General features: G+C 49.5%; 1 protein-coding gene across 1 annotated transcript in view; it reads right to left on the bottom strand.

Moving 5' to 3' along the window:
* The window catches only part of SOS2 (SOS Ras/Rho guanine nucleotide exchange factor 2), a 1344468-nt gene that overhangs the window by 977290 nt on the left and 343430 nt on the right, over window positions 1-23748 (bottom strand). Inside the window, exon 5 of the mRNA XM_069638977.1 lies at window positions 13259-13465. Coding sequence (XP_069495078.1) covers window positions 13259-13465 — 207 coding nt within the window. The remainder of the gene's footprint in view (window positions 1-13258; window positions 13466-23748) is intronic.

Raw genomic sequence — 23748 nt, forward strand, 5'->3', positions numbered from 1 at the left:
CCTGGAGACAGGCAACGGTCGTCGAATAGTTACATCGAGACTAAGTCTGTAATTGTGGATCATGAACCAGCCATCCACGGCAGCAAGACTTTTGTTTCTTCATCACATCCTCAGATGAGGCGGAGCGTTTTACCATGGATCTCCCAGATTCGGGAGCCTCCTCCGGGAGCTCCCCTTGAGCAGATCCCGAACAATATCAAAAAACTTATTTTTGCTGGCCGACTCTCCCTTCCCTCCTCGGACTTGCTACTCTCAGAGCTATCCAGCATCTGCGGAGGGTATACGAGGAATAACAGGAATGGTAACCAGCCTCACGACATTAAGAGTGCAGCAGCCGCGAGCAGCCCCCCCCCCCCATGCCCAGTGGCAAACCTGTCTCAGTTGGAGCTGTTCTACAATGTTATGTGGGAGGGGCGTGGGTTATTTCAGCCGGTAGATTGGGGTTTCTGGCGTGGCAGGGGGGACAGTGAGAAGTTTCAGGTTCTTGTTGTAATGGTGCACCGCGCCTACTGGGGTGCGGAAAAGGGGAAATGCCTTCTATGCACTGCCAATTTTGGCTTTACGGGCCACACACTGAAGTACGAACTCACTGTACAGGTAAACAGGGTTCAGGGGGCAGGGATGGGAGGGAACTTGTGTCCGGATCTTCAGGATCCCACGCGCACACGATCTTCACTAAACTATCATCACTCTATATGCCAATCTGCCTACTTAAGACACACTCCTTAGACACCTCCTTTGGTCCAGCATTGACGTGACACACAACCAGGGAGCTTCAACCCCTTCCAACGAGGTCATTTCTTTGGCCACATGGAACATCCGGGGGTTCAACAACGGGAAAAAGATTAAAATAATGTCAGGAATCACCATGTAAACATCCTTTGGATCCAAGAAACTCACCTGGGAAGGAAACAGAGGCTCCCCGCTCTGGCTGGGTGGGAGGTCCCCAGGTACGGGTCATCGAATAACTCTCACTCTAGTGGGGTTGCAACATACATCCATCGCTCACTGGAATTCAAGTTACACAAAGTGGTCACAGGCGCTGAGGGTCGGTTTGTCCTGGTGGCGGGGTCTATTGTGGGGTGGTCTATTTTAGTTATAAATATATATGGCCCCAACTATGACTGCCAGGAATTCTTCCAGTCCTGTTCGCAGCACTTACGCATGTTCTCTGGACACAAGATAGTGTGGCCGGGAGACATTAATTTGGCCCTCATTGTCACACGACAGGTCCATATCGGTGCAGACTTCTCTCACCCGGCAGCAAGAAAATGGGTGCAGATTAGGCTCTGAGCGATATATGGTGCCTTCACTACTCAGACAGCCATGAATTCACCTTTTATTTGAGCATGCATTGGAGCTCCTCTAGAATTGATTACGTCCACATGTTCCCGGAGCTGACCCGAGCGTCTGCCACATCGTCGATTCTCCCTCGAACCCTATCCGATCACTCCCCAGTCCTCGTGCAGTTCACAGCCCCATCCCCTCACCTCCCCTCCCCCCCCCCCAAACAGCCCAGATGGAGATTCCGAGCACAGACACTTAAGGATGTGGTATTTCAGGAAGATATCCGTTAAGCCATTTTGGAATTCTTCCAAATAAACACGGGTTCAGTCCCAGATGCCAGGGTAGTCTGTGAAACGTTTAAGGTGTACATTCGGGGCTGGTGTATTTCCCAAGAGGAGGGGGGGGGTCCTAAAGTGCACCGTAGGTCTATTACGTACAAGGAAAAGGATTTTAAAAGTATAGAGGACCACCTAGCTCAGGACAACTCCCCAGCACTCCAAAGTCGTCTGGAGGAAAAGAAACAAGAGATTAGCTTGTTGATGGCTGATGAGGAGAGATTCTTGAGCGACCCAATAGCGGCCGCTGGATATGGGGAGTGAGACCGCCCAAGTAGAACTTTGGCATGGGCCATAAGGCAGGAACACCACCTAGAACCCATAATAGAGGTCGAAAAGCTCGAGAGGGACTCCACCAGGGACTCTGAGGGGATAAACAATACTTTCCAACGATACTGCGTGGCATTATACTCGTCCCAGTGTACAGCAGGGCATGATGACATTGTCCAATACCTTGTTAGGGTTGCCTTGGGATGGCTAGATCCAGCAGTGGGCTCTCTACTAAACGAGCCCCCAACAGATGAGGAATTTATTAAGGTGATTCAGTCCCTCCCTAACATCAAAGCCCCAGGGACCGACTGTATTACTGCCGAGCTATATAAAGCCTCCCCTTCCCTTCCCTTCCCTTCTTGTCCCCCATCTATGCAGCATGTTTGAGGCTGCTAGCTCAACAGGGGTGCTCCCTGAAACCACTAGGACGGTTTTGGTGACAGTATTGCTCAAGACGAATAAGGACCCAAGACAGTGCTCCTCCTACAGGCCATTGTCATTAGTAAATGCTGACAACAAGATCTTAGCAAAGCTCCTTGCTGATTGACTTCTACCCCATATGCCTGCATTGGTCCTCCCAGACCAAGCAGGCTTCATACAAGGCCGCTCCACACATAATAATCTACGTAGGCTGTTCACCTTGATGCACAACGTGAACCCTGAATTCCCAATAACAGTGGCAGCGCTTGACGCCGAAAAGGCGTTTGATTCCATCGAATGGCCTTTTCTGTTTGAAGTCCTCCGGCGGGCCGGCTTGGGTACTATGTTCCTACATTGGATTTGATTGCTTTACATGGCCCCACTACCCCTGGTGTACACAAGCTGGGTCCAGTCCGATCCGATTCATCCATCCATCTCAGGGTACCAGACAGGGCTGCCCCTTCTCCCCTGTCCTGTTCGCCCTAGCCATTGAGCTAGTGGCATGTGCCCTAAGGGAATATCACGCCCATAGGAGGGGTTACTCTTCACTCACACGTGTCTATCGTCTCACTGTATGCGGATGATAGGACATGCATTACTTACCGTAAAAGCATTTCTGATGGTTGCATCTGCTTAGATTCTCATGCTGTGCATAGTCCGACTTCCAGTGGTAACAGCGGAGTATTGCATCTAGTCTTTAGATAATCGAAAGGGAACGTCGACATGGCTGTGCCTGTTATACTATCCCTACGTGACGTGTAGTGTACCCAAGATCTCACGCGTCGAGGTCCCTCCGATTGTATTTTTTCTGCCAAGAGAGAGCCTTATGACTATCGTGAGTGAGTACAGAAAAGATAAAGTTCTAAGACATCCATGTTCCTTCCATTCGAGCGGGGAGGAAGGGTGGGCGCATGTGAATGTACGCAAATACAACCATCAGAAATGCTTTTACGGTAAGTAATGCATGTCTTCTGATGTTTGTCAATATGCTTAGAATCACATGCTGTGCATAGACTAGCGAGCAGTACCCCGAGTTGGAGGTGGGTTGTGAGAAGGAACAGTAGTGAAAAGATGTCTTAGTACTGCCTGTCCCACCTGATAATCAGACCTAGAATGAGTGTCTAGGCAATAGTGTTTTGTTAAGGTGTGTACAGAACTCCAGGTTGCCGCTTTGCAAATGGATTAAATGGGAACATTTGCAATGAATGCTATGGGCACCTCAGTGCCTCGCGGGCAATGTGCTCTAGGCTTGAAGGGCAGTTCTCTCTTCGCAAGATGGTAGCAGAGTGTAATGCAATTGACAATCCATCCAGAAATAGTGGATTTGGAGACTGCATATCCTTCTTGTCCTGTGGCCACTGACACGAAAAACTGATTAGTCTTCCTTAGTGGATGAGTTCTTTCCATATAGAACATGACAGCTCTGCGTTCATGCATGTGTGTGCAGGGTTCTTTCTCCCAGGCTTGAGGGATTTTGAAAGAACGTTGGTAGCTCTATTGACTGGTTCACATGGAACTTGGAAATTAAGTTAGGTGCAAATCTAGGGTGAGTGCGCAAAACCACCTTGTCTTTGTGAACTGTTACGAAGGGATCTAGAATAGAGTGCCTGCAGTTCACTTATCCTCCTAATGGAGGTGATTGCTATTAAAAAAGCAGTCTTGACGGTGATGTTCTTAAGACTTGCTTTGTGCATGGGCTTGAAAGGAGCGCCCACAAGCCTAGTTAATACCACATTTAGGTCCCATCCGGGAGCCGGGTTAGAAATGGGAGGGTGAATTCTTTTTACCCCTCCCATGAAAGCCTTAATCACTGGTATCTTCCACCATTACACTTTCTGTTGTGATGTTGCATATGCTGAAAAGGCCGCGAGGTGCACCTTTATTGAGTTGAAGACTAGGCCTGAGTCAAGTAAGTGAATTAGGTATAGCACAATGTGAGTGGGAGAGCATTCGATAGAGTTGATGCTCTTTGAGTTACACCATATGACAAACCGCTTCCATTTACTAGGATAGCAATATCTAGTGTTAGGTTTCCTTGCCTCCCTGAGGATGTCCATACATCTTTGAGGGATCTGCAGGTGTCTGAATTCTAGGACCTCAGGAGCCAGGCCGCTAAGTTCAATGTTTGCGGGCATGGGTGAAGAGTCTCCCCTTTGTCTTGCTACAACATGTTGTACGGTCAAGGCAGTCTTACTGGAGGAGATAGGGACATCTCCATCAGTTGAGCGAACCAGGGTTGGCGGGCCCACATGGAGGCCACCAATATCATTGTGACTGGTTCCTGGTGCATTTTGTGGAGAAGAGGAGTCGGCGGGGGGGGGTTGTAGACAAATTTCCCTGACCATGTTATCCAGAGTCCATTCCCCTTGGATCGGTTGGGGGTACCTGGAGGCGCAATCTTGGCATTGGGCGTTTTCCTGGGTCGCAAACAGATCGATCACTGGAAAACCCCAAAAATCAGGTTCTGAGAGACCGTCATGGAGGATTTCCGCCAGTTCACTGGCAGCCCAAGGTGGAGCAAGGGCTGGAGAGACTGAAGGTTGCTCGAGCCTTTCAAAGGACAACGACTGTGCAAAGCCAATCGTCCAAATATGGATACACGTGGATACCCTGAAGCTGAAGATAAGCTGCAATAACCAACATCATCTTCGTAAAGACACGCAGTGTCGAGCTGAGGCCAAAAGGGAGCACTCGGAACTGGAAGTGCTCCTCCCCCATGAAAAACCGTAGTTATCTCCGATGTGGATTCCAGATCAGGATATGCATTTACGCATCCTGAAGGTCCACCATGCTGAGCCAATCGCCCTTCTGCAAAGAGGACTTTATTTGATCGGGCGTGATCATCTTGAATTTCTCTTGGGGTAGAGAGATTGAACTGGGAAAGGTCTAGGATGGTGCGCAGGCCAGCCAGGTTGGGTTTGGGCACCATAAACAGCCAGGAATAGAAGCCATCCCCTCGCTCCCCAGTAAATTCTGAATCTTGGCTTAGAGGGAGGGTGACCCAGACTGCTGGAAGGGAAGATTGATGGGTGGGGTAGGGGGAAGGGGGAAGCGGAAGCCCGCCCGAGCGACTGACAAGACCCACCGGTCCTCGGTGATGGTCTGCCACGCCTCCCAATGAGACGCAATGCGTCCTCCCACCGGTGTCTCGTGCGAGCGCAGAGAAACTTCATTTAGCTGGTTTTTCAGTGGCGGCGCCACCTGAACCTGAAGAGGAGGCTGAGGAACCAGAGAAAAAACGGCTCCATTGCTGCCTACGGTGGGAATTTCCCGATGGGGTATCAACCCTGCGGGACTTTCAGTCCAGAAAACCTCTGAAACCAGAGGAAGGCCGAGGCTGCGAGGACATTCTCTGTGCCCTGAAAGGCGGTTTCACGAGGACCGACAAAGCCTTGCCGGTCTGAGTGCTATCCTTAGTTTTGGTCAGTTCAGCGTCTGCTGTGGAATGAAAAAGCTCCTTGCCATCAAAAGCAGGTCCAAAACCTTATCCTGCACCTCCTAAGAGAACTTGTTGGCGTGCAGCCAAGCCTGACGAGAGGTGTCCACGCCAAGCATGAGGCCCCGGGCCGAGATGTCGACATGATGCGCCGCGGCCTCCAGCATGTCCTGCGCCAGGAACCTAGCATCTGACAATCCAGCTCTGAATCCTCTAGCTTTTCAGCGGGAATAAATTCCTCAAATTCCGACAGACCTTTACAAATTTTCATATTCGCCCCTGCCAACACCAGTTCTGCGTTCGCTTGACGTAACTGCAGGGCTGAATTATCGAAAATCCTCCTTCCCAAGGAGTCAAGAAGCTTGTCCTCTTTGGCGAGAACCTGTGTAGCCATTGTGGAAGACGATGCAGCAGGTCTGGATTGTAAAGTGGCAGCAGACACTACCGTGGAGGAGCGGACGGACACAATGCTAAAGCCACCTCTTCCGAAGAATGGAGCCTATAACGCGCGTCAATCTTTTTATTGACAAACAGCCCAGAGTGTGGTTTTTCTCAAACTTTACAGACCTCAGCCAAAACGTCCTTCTGCAAGAACAAGCCGGCACGCTCCGAAGGAGAAAAGGTGAACGCCCCCAAAAGCACGCCCTCTTGCTGAGCGGTGCCTCGGGTACTGGAACATCCAACAGACACATCAAGTCCAGCACCCGGTCGTGAAAGGCTCTGAGAGCGGCTGGTCTTCGCTGTCCTGATCCTCTTGTGCGTCCAACAGATCCGGATCAGGCTGAGTTGCATCAGGCACCACTATAGACTTGTCCACTGGGGACAACAGAGTCAAGGGAGGAAGACTCGGGGAGATCCAGCCAGTAAAGGCGGCACCAGCGGTACCAAAGGTGCCGCAGCTGGGACCATAGGCGCAGGCGGGCTTACCCCCCCTAAACAAGCCTCTAAAATACTCCTTCATGGGGTCAGAATGCACAAGTCATTGAAACTTGCTGAAAATGACGTCCTCTGCCGATTTAGGCCCGATTGGAGGAGGCCTCTCATGAGCAGAGTAATTCCAGGGACGCAAGGGAGAGGGGTTGCCAAGAGGGAACTTCCCCACTGGTGTCCACATAAATCAAGGGCGCAGATCCCGCAGGAAGCGAGATATTGTGCGGTAGGGGCATCCGAGCTTTCCAGTCAAACTGGATGAAAAGGATGTGCACAAGGAAATCGATGTTCTCCTGAAAATCCACTCCCCACACTTACAGCCGATGGCGTAGTTGTAAGGGAGGTATCCAAAATGGCCACTGGAGTCTTGGCGGGAGCAGCCGCCATTTTGTCAGCACCTGAGGAGAACTAAGACACGTGTTGAAGTGAGACATGGATCTCCACAGGTGGGTCAGGGGTCTTCATTTTATCATTAATACAAGGAACCTCGCCTGAGCCGGTACTGCGTGGCCTAGAATGTTTTTGAGACATGCTCACAGCCAGAAAAGCCTTCAACGGAAGGTCCTCGGCACCGCCAGTAACAGAAGAATTCCAGTTCAAGACCTCACTCCGTGCCCCCTCAACAGGTCTGGTGTCACCGCTTGAACGGGAGAGATGAGGAACACACCTCACCAACAAGACCTTAACAGGCCTCTCAGAACTGTTGGCCACTCTAGCCTCCAAACGAGGGGCCTCGGACCCGAGCCTGGTATCTAAAGCCCCTTCACCACGGGCCTCAAACTTCGGTACCAACAGCCTCAACTGAGGCCTCAGGGCGTACCGCTGTGTTTCTACAGGAAGCTCCAGCCAAGGAGACCGCAAAGCAAGCTCCGGTACCCGCTGCCACAATAGAACTGTGCTCACAAATAGCCGCCACAGGAGGGGCCTCGGATAGTAATCCGGTGTCAATAGGCCCCTTACGGAGGCCCTCAGAGAAAACTCCAGTACACTTTTTATGCCTAGAAGGCACCTCAGAGTAAGCCCCGGTAATAGAGCTTTTGACGCTCCTCCTGGACTGGGATGACCCCGGGAAGGAGATCCCTGGCCGGGGTGCTCTAAAAAGTAAAGAACTCACTGGGCGTTTCTTCTTTTCGTCGATGAAAGTATAAAAGAGCAATGGGGGAGCGCGCTGAAACACTTCCTCCCACCACTCCAAACGACGTTGAAGCGCCCGGACCGAAAGGAAGTCGCATTAAAAGCACGAGTCCCACCGGTGGTCCGGACCCAAGCCCTCTAAACAAAGAGGATGGGGATCCGCCCTAGCGAAGCGTCCCTGACATGAAGAACAAGTAGGAAAATCTAACTGAAACAGCATAGACGGACTCGCGACCACTAAGCTGGAGCAGGAGAGGACGGCACTGGAAGGAAAAAAATCTTTCGAAGATGCAAGTAAGTCCAGTCCCTATCGAGCGGAGAAAAGGACTGATGGGCGATGCGCTGGGCTGGGTTACAGCCGAGTGCGGTACCCCGCGTAAAAAGAGAGGAAGGATATATTTTTGAAAATTGTTATGCTTTTTACAAAGTGCTCCGGTCCCGTCCCACAGAATGGAGGAATGTCCCATAAGTTTGGAGGAAAGGGGATGGGACGTAGGAGTATGCACGGTCTTCGAAAGAGAAATTATGGAAGTAGCTATTTGTTTGTTCACGCCTTCGAAAATTCCAAATGCTGCTAGTGCAACCATTTGTCTTGGTATTTGTAAAGAAACTGGACTACAATGTTTATCCACCTTGATGAATTAAGCGTCATTCTCTACAAGAATTCTTGGGTGATACCATTCGGTCTGATAGCACAGCAAGTAGAGTGCTCACTTAGACATTTGTGCAGAGCCTGCTGACGCAGGTTCGAATACCAACAGGGCCAAACTCAGCCTTTCATCCTTCAGAGGTCAATAAATGAGCACCACACCCTGGGGGTAATAATAAGCAGCGCTCAGATACCCGAGGGTTCGTAGCGCTATAACTTTGATGAACTAAATGTTTGAATAAACTACAAATGATGGAAAGCACATCGCACTGGATAAAGAGGTTATTGAAAAGGTCAATAACATAACTGAGCCGCGGCTCTTTAGTGTGTACCCTGGATTGCTACACAAATTAATGGTGATGAATTTATCAAACCCGGAAGGGGAAGAGTGGAGTTGGCCAGCAAGTTGAGAACAGTATCTCTAAAGTAATCACCTCTCTAGCTGAACACTCCAACTTCTCTTTGGTATTAAGGAAAATTATATCCAGATTTAGCAAAATCAGCTAGCCTTTTCTGTTCAAAACAACATTCTCACAGGTCTATTCATTGTGATTGCACGGTATCATTCTGGAGATAGACAATGCATGGCAATGCATGGCATAATCCATTGAATGAAACAATTGAGGTGTGTTTGCTGTTTGTAAAAGTAGTTCAAATCATCAAAATTTGATACTTTTGTCACCCTCATCAAGGCAGACCGCACCTTTAACACATCCATTTCTTGAAGTGACCTCCTATATGTTAACATGTACAATCCTATATGTTAACATGTACAATCTGCCCCAAATCGTTACATTACTAATTTCTGGGGGCATCCAGCACCCCAAAGTGAATATATCTATCGATGCCTAACATTCTGTTGTCAAGGGTTCCATTCTACAGCCCAGACCAAGCCAGCAGGCCATGCATCATCGACAGGCCAAACATGATATATCTAGTGGCTTTCAGGTCACCCATATTTCAACCAGAACTTGTTTAAATTCAATTTATATAGGGCAACTCAAACACCACTGAAAAGGACGCCCTCCCAGTATCATTTTAGGATGGTATGAATAAAATGTCCCTAGATATCTCTGGCAAAAAAATATATTAGGAGAAAATGCTCAGAACCATGTTTTGTAAATATCCCCCCAGAAAAGTAAACTGTGGTCCAAATAACAGACTCAATCAGAGGCTGGTGTCAATTGATAAGTCTCTGCCAAGGCCTCCCACCAGTTTTCCTCTGTTACGCCCTCTGCCTCGTTTTCCTCTTTGGGTTTTAGCCCAGAACCTTAGGAGAAGCCTGAACAGCCTCAAACTGTGAGTAATGAGAATTAATGGGGGGGGGGGTGTGACTGTACACGCAAGCCCAACATAGGAAATCAATTCAGAGTAATTATGTAAATGCATTCATAGAGTACACATTCAGCTGGAGTAAATGTTGTAATTGGTTTCGCAAAAATTTAATAACAGCCGACACGTGTTTCGACCCAACTAGTCGTTTTCAAGGCTGTGATAATCGGACAAAGTTCATATTGCAAAATGCACAAACAGAAATAAAGACACATATTCATAAACATATGTTAAAGGCATGGTAAAATAAAGTCATAAAAGATAGATAAAAAAACAAAAATAACATACCAATGCGCAGGTGTGTAGGATGTGGTTGGGCGGAAGCCAAACAGGAGAGACCCATGAAAGATTGTAAATTTATTGGCAAAAAACAAATTGCTAAATTATCTAAGTGTTTGTTCAAACAAACATTTGTAAGTGTGAGCACCTCGTTTGAACCCGTGTTTTCCTAATCAAATACTAATGCAAGTAAGGAAAGAGGATCAGACTCAATTGTTAGGATAGGATGAAAGTGCAAGTGACCTAGCCTATTAGTTTTGTTTCTTTATTTAGAGTGCCTGAGGACCAATTCCGCTGGCGACGGTGCACTATATAAGTACCTTTAACATAACATAACATCTATCGTTTATGACTTTATTTTACCATGCCTTTAACATATGTTCATGAATATGTGTCTTTATTTTTGTTTGTTGTGCATTTTGCAATATGAACCTTGTCCAATTATCACAGCCTTGAAAACGACTAGTTGGGTTGAAACACGTGTCGGCTGTTCTGAAACTATTCCGAAACCAATTAAAACAACATTTACACCAGCTGAATTTGTACTCTATGAATGCATTTACATACTTACTGCGAATTGATTTCCTGTGTTGGGCTTGCGCGTACAATCACATTCCCCCCATTAATTCTGATTACCGCTTGCTTTTGAGCCTTGGAAGGGTGGGCTCTGTGGGACTGTGCATGCAGCAGGCCTAGGTCTTAATTCATACCTATAGGTGATTAATTAAGCTCACAGGCACTCCTTTTCAAACCCCTCCCCACATATTTAGATTGTTCAAACTGTGAGTATCCGAAGGAATTCAAGTTGCCTTTCAGTATTGTCTGAATAGCATGTAAATCATAGAAACATAAAGGTACTGTTTTTGAAACATGTACTACAATTTTCAATATGCTTTAAAGTAGCCTTTGACTCACATCCTTCAATAAGTACATCCATTACTAAGGATCCTGAAGCTCACTACTTCAGAAATATCTGCGTTGCGCCAAGTAGGGAACTGAAGGTGTTTCGTCCCTTCTAGGAAAGTGGAGTGTGGACTGCCATCCACAACTGCATCACCACATCTGACGTTTTTGTAGGGTTCTGTGACTACAAGAGCCTTAATCTCGCTGACCCTACGTGTCGATGCAAGACCCATTAGAAGAGCAGTTTTAATGGTGACCAGCCTGATGTCGGCCATCACCATGGGCTCAAATGGTTTATGCGCCAGGGCACCCAACACCACATTGAGGTCCCAGACCGGGTCCGGACACTTGACTGTGGGGAAGGGGTGGGGGGGGGGTACAACCTTATAAATCCTGTAAAATGCCTTTTGACCACTGGATGGGAAGTGGAGAATGACACATTGAGTTTCTGTACGCTTCTATCTCCGCCAGCTAGGTACGCCAAATGTCGACCTACACGCCCGACTTTGCAAGGTGTGCCGAGAAGAAAAGTATCTGATCGAGGGGGCAAGCCATGGGGTCTCTTTCCTTCGCCCAGTAGCAGAACCTGGTCCATTTGCTCTTGTATTGACTCCTAGTAAAGTCACTCCTTGCCTTCTGTATGATCCTAATTTGTCTTGTGACAACTGTAGGTGTTGCAGGTAGGGTCACGTTCTCAGGAACCAGGCTGGTAGGGCTAATTTCTCCAGAGCTGGATGAACCACTGCCAACCCCTGCTGGGAGAGGAGGGGAGGTGTCACCAATAGAAGAGCAACAGGGCCCTCAACCGCCAATCTCATCAGCTCTGAAAACCAAAGCCTGGCCAGCCACTTGGGCGCTATCAGAATCACCTGCATCCCTGGCCACCCTGGCCTTACAAATGATCATGTGAATCAGGGAATGAGGGCAAGGGGGAGTGGGGGTGTGTGGGAAGGTGTACGCCCACATGAGGTCCCATTGCAGGTGCAGTGTGTCCCTGCCTGAGCGATCCCCTGCCCATACAGGATGCAAATTGATGGCTCCTGTTCTGTTCCATGGCGAGGATGAGAAGATAGGACCTAAAGGTCCGAGTGAGACAAATTTGGACCTTAAAATTAATGATTCATCTGAAGTTGCTCAACTGAATGTCACGAGATATATCGATGTAACCTTTAAGGTTAAGGTTACAATTACAACTTTGATGAATCAAGATTCTATCATAAATAAAAATATAGAATGACATTTTGCATTTGGACACTGAAATCTGAACATCAGAAATTAAAATTATTCAATAAAAAAACGCAACTAATTGCATACTGTCAATGTGTTTTTGTATGTGGAACCAACATTGGGATTACATAATATACTATAGGTGGTGCCAAGTCATCAACAACTGCAATAATCAAACATACATACACTTAATTCTTGGGCAGACCAAAGAGCAGAACCTGAATGAGAAGCAACCCTAAACCTCATATCCAATAGGGACATCGCCCAGGATACAAGTGAATGTCTGCATCTAAACAATTGTGGCACAGCATTTATGTGAACAGCACGACAGAATGTTTGTCGTGGTCTTTGCTGTATACTGATGTGTGTGGTTAGCTGTGCCTGCGGCCTGAGAAGTGGTAAATTGTATACGTACCATTGCCTCCAAGTGGAGGCGCTTTGATGTTGGGGCGCCCCCTCAGGTATTTGGCTTTCTCTGTTGGTTCTTGTGGCTATGAAAGAAGCGGATGGAAGCAAACAAGTCTATGTTCCAACTAATCGCCACTGAAATTCAGATTTTTCTATGTGGGTTAGATGTTCAAATGCGGTGGCGGGGGCACTGGTTCCATCTCAACCGCTGAGCTTTTAGTACTATTGTTGTGATTAGCCCATTTTTTTTGTGTCCATTTGCCAGGTGCAGTTGTTCCTGAATTCTGTGATATTACATGTGAGAATGCTGTGAATCAGCTAGTGGCGCTTTGAGGGAAGATAGGGATGTGATAGGTGTATAAGAGTGTGTGCTCCAGCCGCCGCGAACACAGTCGGCACAGTCAGGTTTTTAGAGCGAAAAGGGTCAGAGATGCCACGAACGCAGCCTGCTCCTTCTGGGGAGACGGTTCAAATACTTCGGATTAATGGAGTTTTCAGGACAGACGGGTAAAGAGACAGGTTTTTAGGGCACTTGACTCCAAAACTCCACAGTCAAAATCAGGTTCCTGGACAATAATGTGTACATTTTGGAGAATGTATATTGTTTAGAGTAGCTCATATAAAGAAATACAGCGCAAAAGTACTTACAGATGGCATGAACAGCTTTTTGTTGGACAGGAACGCTTCTCTAAATACTTTGATGATGAGATTTAGTTCACGCAGATATTGCCTTTCTTCTGCAATCTCCATTCTGACCAGGTCATAATAATTAAGTTCACCTGTTGACGAGGGTTCATCATCACAGAGAGAAACCAAGCCAATATCATCATCCTGATCGAACATGTCCATCAAAACCTAAGGGGGGTTGGAGGGGGGGGAGAGTAATTTTATTACATCCATGCTACTTACTGAGAAATAGGACATTTTGTTCCATACCACAAAAATATTCTAACAAAGCAAAATTAAGTATAATCGAACATATGTTCCAAGACATGGGAGCTATGGCAAAACAAGGTGCAATGCATTAACAAGCCATCAGAGTAAACGGGCATGATCTGTTTATATTCAGGGGGTTTCATGTCATTCGTCCAGTAGATAAATGCTTGCAGTATTATTGATGCGCAAGTAGGCGTTTTATAATCACTTAGGGGCCTTAAGGGTCATAATCTTTTTTTGTTCACATTTCCAATGTTGTCATATTTTGGTTAAAAAAAGCAGTACTCTAAACAATACTCGTGTCAAAAGAATAAAAGATCGACTGATCCCTTAGCACCAATAGAATAGCATGTCAACCACTTGGTCTGATGAAGCCCTTGGGGAAAGGATGATGTGCCCAAGAGCATGCTAATCAAACTATACAACAAACTCTGCTGTATTGTTCCCTCACACATATCCAAGGCAGACTTTTATTCAACCATACTCCAAGAAACAGAATGTATTCACAGGATATTAGAAACAGTTGATAAGCATCCACATCTCACAATTGACTATCGATTTCCATGGAACAAAGGAAGTTACTGATTTTCAATGGTGTTCTCATTGATGGATGAAATGTCATCCTAGAGTGTCGACTGTTTGACTTTTTTACACCAACGGGTGGCGTCGGAAAACTCCCCAAATCGACTCTATGTCACCACTTCTGCTGTAACGGACACCCTTAGTATATATGCAGATCCACATCACCCTGTGACCTCTGTGCCACCAATTATTCCCCAGTGACGGATACTGAGGAAAGCCAGGCCTGTCACATCGAAGAATACAGAACAATTATATTTAGAGGGGTAAATTGGAGGGTCTATTATCAATCTGTGAACCTAATACCATCAGAATGACCATTACCAAAGGAACATATGTTCTTTTAATGGATGCATTCCTCGCACAGATATCTCATTTCTTGAAAGACTCCCACAGTTATAACCAGAGGAGGGAACGAAAAGTAAATCCACCTTAAATCAGAATGTTTTGACACACAGAATGTCCCAATTAAGTGTTTTCACCAGCCAGCATATCAGGAAAACAATCCTTTGTGAACATGTGAGGAGACAACCACCTTGCCGTCTGACCAATGTGCAGCTAAAAACCCTTTCTCTACAACTCACAAATAGCTACCTGATCCATTGTAGAATGGGCTTTGAAGCCTACAGGAACTTTACTGTGTGCTAGTTATCTACAGGTTTTGCTGCATAAGACAGTCCATTGTGAAAGCATACAAGACAGCTTTGCCTTTCTGAGACCCCGAAAAAAAGTCAACAAGCAGCTGAGTGCCCAGAGGATACTCTGTGGTTCTGGCAAAACTGAAGTCTAAGCCAGTCTCAGAGTCCAGCATATGGAATGGTTCCTCCTTTGTGCACAAGTGAGGGGGTGGAAAAACACTGGAAGATTATTTAAATTTGTAAGTTAAATTATGAGATTTTTTAAGAAGGCAGGAGGGGTTGACTTTCAAGGTGAACTTCTCTTTGGAAAAGCATAGAAAAGATTGCAGAAAGCTCAGGTTTTTCAGCTCAAACTCTTATTGAAGACGTTGCCACTGCAAAAATTACTTTAAGAGTGAGCAGCATCAAAAGACAAAGGTATATGCTCAAAAAGAGTTGCTCATAAATAACTAAATTATGGTTCCATGAAAAAAATCCCAAAAGACTTGAGGTGGGAAGGGAGACCGCATTAACCAGCCCTTTTAAACTGTGGTTCATGGTCGGAATAGAAAAATCCAACACACTCCTCAGGCATTCCCCTGCAAATGGAGAAGGTTGCAACTGCCATTCACCCGATTCAACATGAAGGCTGGTTTTGGCCAAAGAACAGGAATTCTAGAACTGTACCAATGGAACACGATAACAGGTCTATAAACCTTTTGTGGAACCAACTAGAGAATATTTGCCAATGCCGAGCATAGATGGATTTGGGACATTATCGATCAGCAGATAACATCACATGTAGAGTTTCCTCAAACACGTCCGAATTTGAGTATTTTAGTCTCTCAATAGGCAGGATTGCTGGTTCAGTTATCTGGCATTGGGTGAAGTATCCTGCCAAAAGCCAGATCCTTCCTCCTTGGCATCCTCTAAGGAGGAAACAGAGGCATGTCCAAAAGTGATTTAAGCAAAGTTCTTCGTGCACAGTCCGGAGTAATCAAGATAACTGCTGGCCCGCACTGCTTCCTCCACCCCCAATTCTAGAGGAATCAGCGGAAATATGGAGAATGCATCCCGATTTGCAGTGCCCGTGAGGGAAATCCCTGAAGCAAAAGGTCTCCACTTCTTGCACTTGCTGTTAGGTAACTGGTCAATTTGGAAATCATCTGCCAGGGGAGGACTGTTAGGGAGAATTCTCAGAAATGTGCAAATTCCCTCCACCTTAGGACTTGATTATTTTTACCTGTAGAGAGTTTGAACCTTTTTACCCGCTCTCATGCATTTTAATGCGATTTTGTACACTGTTTCTTTTGGTTGTGGAGTCTGACAAACACCATAGGCATCTTTTACATTGTGTCACACAGCATCTTCAGTGTAGTGACACAGGCAAGTCTTCCAGATTTCCCAAAGGTATAACTACCTTCTCTGGTATAAACTACTGTTTCCCAGAGCAGTAAGGAACAAGTTAATTACCTGTAAATGTTGTTCTCCAGCATGCGTCTGGCATGGATTCACATGCTCATGAATATTCCCCATCAAGCTGAGAATCCTCGGTAAAGAAAAAAATCAGTTTCAGTTTCATTTCTGAACTTTCTCCTAATAACCAATCACTGGTCTCTGGGTCATACTACCCCCAGCCAATGACTGCCCTCTACCTAAGCCCCTCCTATGGCTGCGGTCTTCGGATTGGGTAGCACGTAAAGTGGCAGTAGGACCAAGTGAAGAGCCGCAGAGGGGTAGGAGGGAGGGTTCGCATGTGAATCCATGCCAGACCCACGCTGGAGAACAACAGTTACAGGTAAGTAACTTGTTCCTTCTCCAGCATGGGGTCTGGCATGGATTCACATGCTCATGAATACAAGAATACATAGCAGTACACACATGCACAAACACGGGAGGTGTCAAGGCTCAACATTAAGCATCTCTTACCTCCTCACCAGGCCCAACTTCAGGCGAACAGGTTGCGCAGCAATGCCTGGCCAACTCTGGACTCCTCCCTGGAATCCCGGTCGACGCAGTAGAATTTTGTGGCGGTGTGTGTCGACCTCCACGTAGCAGCCCTGCAGATGTCCAGTAGGGGCACACCAGATAGGAACGCCGTGGTAGCAGCGATCGCTTTGGTCGAATGGTCACTCGGACTGCCGGGCAACGGTCATTTTGCCAACCGATGACAGTGCATGATGCAGCCGGAGAGCCATCTGGAAATGGAAGCCTTCGGGAAGGCCTTCCCCTGGTTCACAGGTCCATAATTCACAAACAGCTGTGATGTCTTCCAAAAACTCTTCGTGCGATCCACGTAGAACTTCAGCGCTCTAGCTACATCCAGCGAGTGCAAAGTCCTCTCGCCAGCGACAAAGACGATGGGAAGAAAACAGGTAACACCAAGAGCTCGTTGAGATGAAGTCCGACGGCACCTTGGGCATGAAGGAGGGGTGCGCCCTCATCACCACCCTCGACTTGTGGAAAGTCAGGTATGGAGGCTTGCAGGAGAGGGTCTGGATCTCCCCCACTCATCGTGCGTAGGTGATGGCCACAAGAAACGCTGTTTTCCACGACAGGAACTTCAAAGGTGCCAAATGCAGATGCTCGAATGGCGGGCCATGAGCCTGGACAGCACCACGTTGAGCTCCCACGCCGGGGCCAGAGCCTTCAGCGGCAGAAAAGATCGGAACATTCCCTTCATGAACTCCTTCACCAGGCGATGGGACCACAGGGATGAGCGTCCCGGAGTTCTGGTGTAGCGGGAGATAGCCGCCAGATGGATCTTGATGGAAGCATGGGCCAGCCCCGTCTTGGCCAGCGATAGCAAGTACGGCAGCACCTGAGGGGCCGCAATCCGCAGGAGGGTTAATCTTCTGTGCTCGGCAGCAGACACAAAACCTCTTCCATTTGTGTCCGTAGCACTTGAGAGTTGAGGACGCCCTGGCCTTTGCAAGCACTTCCTTGCAGTCTGCCGGGATATCGTACCCTCCAAACTCTAGTGCTGCAGGAGCCAGGCCTCCAAGTTCAGCGACCGCGGGTCGTGGTGGAGGATGGCGCCTCCTTTCTATGGAGAGGAGATCTGCGTCCGTCAGCAGTTTGACTGGGGGGGATGCTGACAGATCTGTCTCGGCCGCGCCGGTGCGACGAAGATCATCCTGCACCGGGACCGTCTGAGTTGGTTGATGAGTCGTAGCAGCAACGGCAATGGTGGGAACGCATAGAGGAACAGGCCATCCCAGGGGAATGAGAAGGCATCGCCCATGCTCCTCGGCTGGGGAAACCTGCTGGTGAACCTCTGGCACTTGGCGTTCGTCGCCGTCGCAAATAAGTCGATCTGGGGATTGCCCCATCGTTGGAATAGCAGGTCCACTTGATCCTGTCGCAGCTCCCACTCGTGGCACGAGCGCAGCTCCCTGCTGAGTGTGTCGGCGATGGTGTTCTTTATTCTTGCCAGGTAGAAGTGTACCAGAAACATCCCTTGAGCGACGGCCCAGTGCCACAGATCCTGGGCCTCCTTGGATAGGGCTAGGGATCTGGTGCCTCCCTGCTTCCGGATGTAGAACAACGTGGTGGTGTTGTCGGTGAAGATCCTCACCACCTTGCCCTTGAGGGATGGGAGGAATGACCTGAGGGCCCAGAACCCGGCTCAGAGCTCCAGGACGTTGATGTGTACTGACCTCTCCTCCGACAGCCAAAGGCCTCTCGCGTGGACATCTCCGGTATGTGCTCCCCATCCCTCGAGGGAGGCATCCGTCCTCACCGTCTCCTGATGTGCCGGGGTCTGGAAGTCCATACCCGCCGCGAGATGCTCGCGGTTGCCCCACCACTGGATTGCTTTGCGGAAGGTTTCGTTGAGCGAGACCCTGTCTTCGAAGCTGCCCGCCGCTTGCATCCAACGGGCGTTGAGGAACTCTTGCAGTGGACGCATCCGCAGCCTGCACAGGCGTACGAGGTAGATGCACAAGGACATCATGCCGAGAAGGGACTTGATGGACCTCACCCTGGCCACGTTCATGGTCGACAGCCGCTGCACCTTGCCCAGGATGGCTTTCGTCCGTTCCTCCAACGGCGAGGCCAACCGTGCCACTGTGTCAAGCCTGGCTCCCAGGAACAGTGCGACTTGCGACGGGACCTGGTGGGATTTTGCAAAATTGATGGAGAATCCCAGATCCGTGAGCAGCTGGACGGTCTTCGCTGTGTGCTTGACGGCGAGTTCTCTTGTCCTTGCTCGAATGAGCCAATCGTCCAGGTAGGGGTAGACGTGGATCCCCACTGGTGCTAGGCACTTGGTGAACACCCTGGGCACCACCTTCAATCCGAAGGGAAGGGCCTTGAACTGGTAGTGGCGTCCTTGGACTACGAATCTGAGAAACTTTTGATGTCCTTTTAGAATGGGGATGTGGAAGTAGGCATCCTCCAAGTCCAGCGACGATAGGAAGTCGCCCTCCTCCAGCTGTCCCAGCACGTGTTGGAGAGTAACCATGCAGAACATCTGGGACTTGATGTACTTGTTTAAACGACGAAGGTCCAGGATGGGTCGCCAGCCACCGGTCTTCTTTCTCACGAGGAAGCGTAGAGAGTAAACTCCAGAGCCCCAGAGCCTCTTTGGGAGGAGCTTGATGGCCCCTTTCTTCAGCATCGCCCTTACTTCCAGCAGCAGTTGAGGGACGTGGTTTTCCTTCCTGGCCACGGGAGGAATGCGGGGGCACTTGTTTAGAAATTCGAGAGTGTGCCCGCGGGCCCAGGCATCCAACACCCAACGGTCGGTGGAGATGGACTCCCGCACGCTGACGAACTTCGCCAGCCGGCCTCCTACCGGGGTGCTCAGGTGGGGGCCCGACGCAAACGGCTAGTTCAGTCCTGCTTGGCAGCAGCCTTGCCGCCTTGGCCTCCTTGATGACGATATTGAGATCCTCCTGATTTGCTGTGTCCTCTGTAGGCCTAGGAGCAGGCCGCCTGGCGGTACGTCGAGGAGCCGCCGCCGAATCCTTTGGAGGCACCTTGCTTGCCTCCGGAGTTCCAAAAGGGCGGCCGTCGCTGCTGTAAAACTCCCAAGGCCCGTGCCGTCTCCATGTTGGCCTTGATGGCCTGCAGTGACTCGTCCACTGTCTTGCCAGACAGATTGTTTCCGTCGAAAGGCATGTCCAAAACTTTGGTCTGCACGTCCTGGCGGAAATCGGTTGCCTTGAGCCAACCACGCCGGCGAAGGCAAACACTGTTGCTCATCTGGCAGAAGCCGGTGTCAACCATGTCCGTGGCCACCGTTATAGCGTGGTCCGGCGCTACCTTGCCTTCCTACAGGATCTCCAGGGCCTCAGCCCTCTTGTCGTCCGGGAGGAAGTCCAGCAGAGGAGCGATCTTAAACCAAAGCTCCCTGTCGTTGCGGGCCACAATCGCAAGGGCGTTGGGCGCTTTAATCGTCGTCGCCGCCGCCGACGAGATGACCCATCGTCCCATGGCGTACAATTTCTTCCGTTCGCCATCCGGTGGTGAGGTCGAAGTTGAAGCCGTTGCCCCTGCCGCTTTCTTCTTGGCCGCCGCTGAGACGACCGAATCAGGGGTCGGCTGCGCCCTAAGGCACATTGGGGCGGAATCCGGGACCCGGTACTTCTTCTCGTACCGGTCTCTCTTGGCAGGCGTCGTGGACGGGTTCTTAAGGAGCTCCAGCCCCTCGTCCCAGATGTCATCAAGTAACGGGACCGAGAGGACCGTCTTCCTCTTGGCCTCACGCCGTTGATAGAGGAAACCTTCCTTCTTCTGTTCTACGGGGCAGAGCTGGAAGAGCTTAGATGCCCTGGCGATCATGGCATGGAAAGAAACAATTTCGTCGTTCGGAGAGGCCCGAGGAGGATGTGATGGGAGGCCCATCCCGTCGTCACCACCGTCATCAGTCTCCGTCCCCGTGTCATCCCTCGGGATCTGGGAAGGAGAAGAAGGCTGTGAGGGCCGCGCTGGCTGGAAGGGCTGTGGGGGATGAATTCTCCTCTGCTTGCTTGGAGGGCTTCCCGACAGTCCAGGCTCCGCTGGGTCGTCCGTTGGGGGTAAGGGCAACCTTGTCCTTCTCTCCGTACACAAGGCCTGGACCGCCATCAGAATTGCTCCTGAGTTGTCCTGCGGTCCAGGTATCGGTTGCAACGGGCGCAACGGTTGGGGAGTGGAATCCTCTGCCTCCATGGGGGCCTCGTCGGCGCCTCTGTCGCTTTCTTCGTCCGCCTCGTCGGGATCCCTCCCGTGGGACCGGACTTCCTCAAACCTCTTGTCCAGGATCTTCATGACTTCAGCCAGCTCCTCTTCAGAGGCTGTATCCGTGTCCGTGATGGCCACCGCCCCCCCCCCTCTTTTTCCACCGGTGTTCTCACGGGGGTCTTATTGATGGGTTGAAAAGAGGATTCCCTCCACGGTGGCAGGGAAACTCTGGGCCCCGAGGTCGTCTCCACTGGGGTAGCCTCCACAGGCTTTGCCAGGGCCGCCACGACTTCCTGATAGAGGTCTTAGCCAGGTGAATCAAGGACTTCATGACCTTAGATGCGCCTGAGGCCTTCACCTTGAGGGGGAGGGTCGCCAACTCGCTCCCCCTCGGGTGTCTCCGTCAGGATCGACCGGGACTTATCCCTAAGTTTACCCGGGTTCTCAGACTTTCTTTTCCCAGAGCCAGAGCGTTGGCTCGTGGTTGATGTCATCGGTGAAAGTGCGCCCTGCCTGGCAGGCGAGGAGCCCGACCGCTTGGCGCTCCCGGTGCCCGCGGACTCGCTGTGCTTTGCCTTTTGTTGGGCTCCCATCGCCAGAGCATCCTCAAAGGTCTTAGAAGACAGCTCGGACCCCTTCTTCTCACCTGCTGCTGGGCTCTTACCCTCCAGCCAGTTGGTGAGGCGGATACGCCGATCCTTCATGGTCCGCTCCGACATGTTCTGGCAAAACGCAGTCCTTCTCCATGTGCGTTTTGTCTTCGTGAGGCAGTAGAGGCATCTGGAATGCTCGTCGTCCTTGAATACATTCTGCAATCCGCATCCAGGGCAGCTCCTGAACAGCTTGGATCTGGGCGTTGTGCTCCCTTTTTCCTGGGCCATGTCCACGCGGGGTAGGGCTCAAGATCTTCTGGAATCCTCCGAGAAGCGTAACTCGACGAGAACTTCACCTTTGAGGGGCGTAGAAAATTCTGAAACGAGTCCCTGTTGATTGGAAGTAGAAACGGTGGAGCTTGAGGCTCAAATGACCGAAAAAATTAGATTAAACTCTTTGAAAAATCGCAAAACGCAGTAAAAGCTCGAGAGCTATAGCATGAGGACTCCCAACACTTGAACGTGCAGTAAAAATCCAAAGATGGCTGCCAGAGGAGGGGCTTAGGTAGAGGGCAGTCATTGGCTGGGGGCAGTATGACCCAGAGACCAGTGATTGGTTATTAGGAGAAACACAGTTCAGAAACGAAACTGAAACTGATTTTTTCTTTACCGGGGATTCCCAGCATGACGACGGGGAACATTCATGAGCATGTGAATCCATGCCAGACCCCATGCAGGAGAAAGTTAAATTGACTTTACTTACCATTGTAACTTTCTAGACCCAGCACACACTAATTTACAATAGAGTGCTGGAGGGGTTACCTAGTATCCCCTTTGTCTAGTTTCTCATGTAACATTCTTTATGTTACCCTTTTCTCACTGAATGGCTGGTGATAGTGGTTTCGTTTGAACTACCATGGTGTGTATTTACCGCAGGTTGCGATCGTAAATACAGTAAAGCACCCACAGCAGCCATCTTTGTCAAAATGGGCCACGGTCTTCTTTTTTCACCATTTCTTTGTGGAAAGGTCCTTCTTGAGATTTACTCTGCGCGCCAAACCAGGTTTGGTCTCTGTTCATTTTGCGTTTGGCGGAATTCACGAGTGAAGCCTACCTCTGGCTCCAGAGTGTCTGAGGTAGGCAGGAAGTGAGGGAGGTGCCCGAAACTTTGTGGCGATTGGCTGGCTGACTGTCCGGCAAGGACAGCCAACCTGCTGGTTGACTGACAGCTAGGCTGGAATGAATGGGAGAGAACTGAATAAAAGGTGAGTATTGTGGCTTGGAAGACAGGCGACCACTGGACGAAGAAACAAAGAAGAACTTGAAGAGGACGCCCGCTGCAACTCCTGGACCGTTGGTTTGCCCAGTGAAGCCCTGCTGCAGTGCCCAAACTCCAAGTTTGCATCGACAGAGAAGCCCCTGCACGGATGACTTCTCCCCTTGAGTTGGTGGGACCAATCAACTCCAAAGTAAGCCACCTGGACATTCATGTCAGAGTTGATTGAATTTCCACAGAGTTGCTGCTGGAAACAGTATAGCCAGGGAGAGGAAGACCAGATTGTGTGCGTTGCTTTTATGCCGGCCTACAGCTTTTGGAAGATCCTCTGGACTCCCAAGAAGCAGGACTGACCGAGCCTGAGCCCCCTCAGAGTGTGGGACCCCAAAAGCAACAAAGGTCCATCTTGACAGCCAGGAACCGCGCTGTTGCTATTTGTGGTAGACGCGAGGAGCTGAAACACTGAACAGACACTGAAAGTGAAGTTTGCCGTTTGCGAGTTTTGACCGTCCCAGTGCATTGCAGGAGAACCCCCGACGCCCTCCCTCTTGTCCCCACGACTGAGGCTCAGCTCAGGAGCAGCACGATCAGCAGAGCTGCACAGGAACAGAAGAACAAGTTACTTACCAACTGTAACGTTCTTTCGATGTTCCTCCCACGTATTCCTCATCTTATGATAATCGTATCCCAGCTTCAGCTGCATCGGAAATGTTTTCACTAGGGGGCGCTGTGTTCGAGACCGCAGTGTCGAATTCCCTCGAGGGCCGACGTCGATGTCATCCGCTGTATAAAGGGCTCGAGCAGCGCCCGTTACCTCAGTTCTGTTTTTACGGTGTTCATGGTTGCATCAGTTGATCAGGCTTTAAGTCTTCAGGCTCTTAAGGAAGTCAGAGTGCAACTGGCGTAAACTGTACGGAGGGGTAGGATTGGAGGGTCGATGAGGAATACGTGGGAGGAACATCCAATCGA

This window comes from Ambystoma mexicanum, chromosome 14, assembly GCF_040938575.1.
Source record: "Ambystoma mexicanum isolate Mex_15411 chromosome 14, UKY_AmexF1_1, whole genome shotgun sequence".
Lineage (NCBI taxonomy): Eukaryota > Metazoa > Chordata > Amphibia > Caudata > Ambystomatidae > Ambystoma > Ambystoma mexicanum.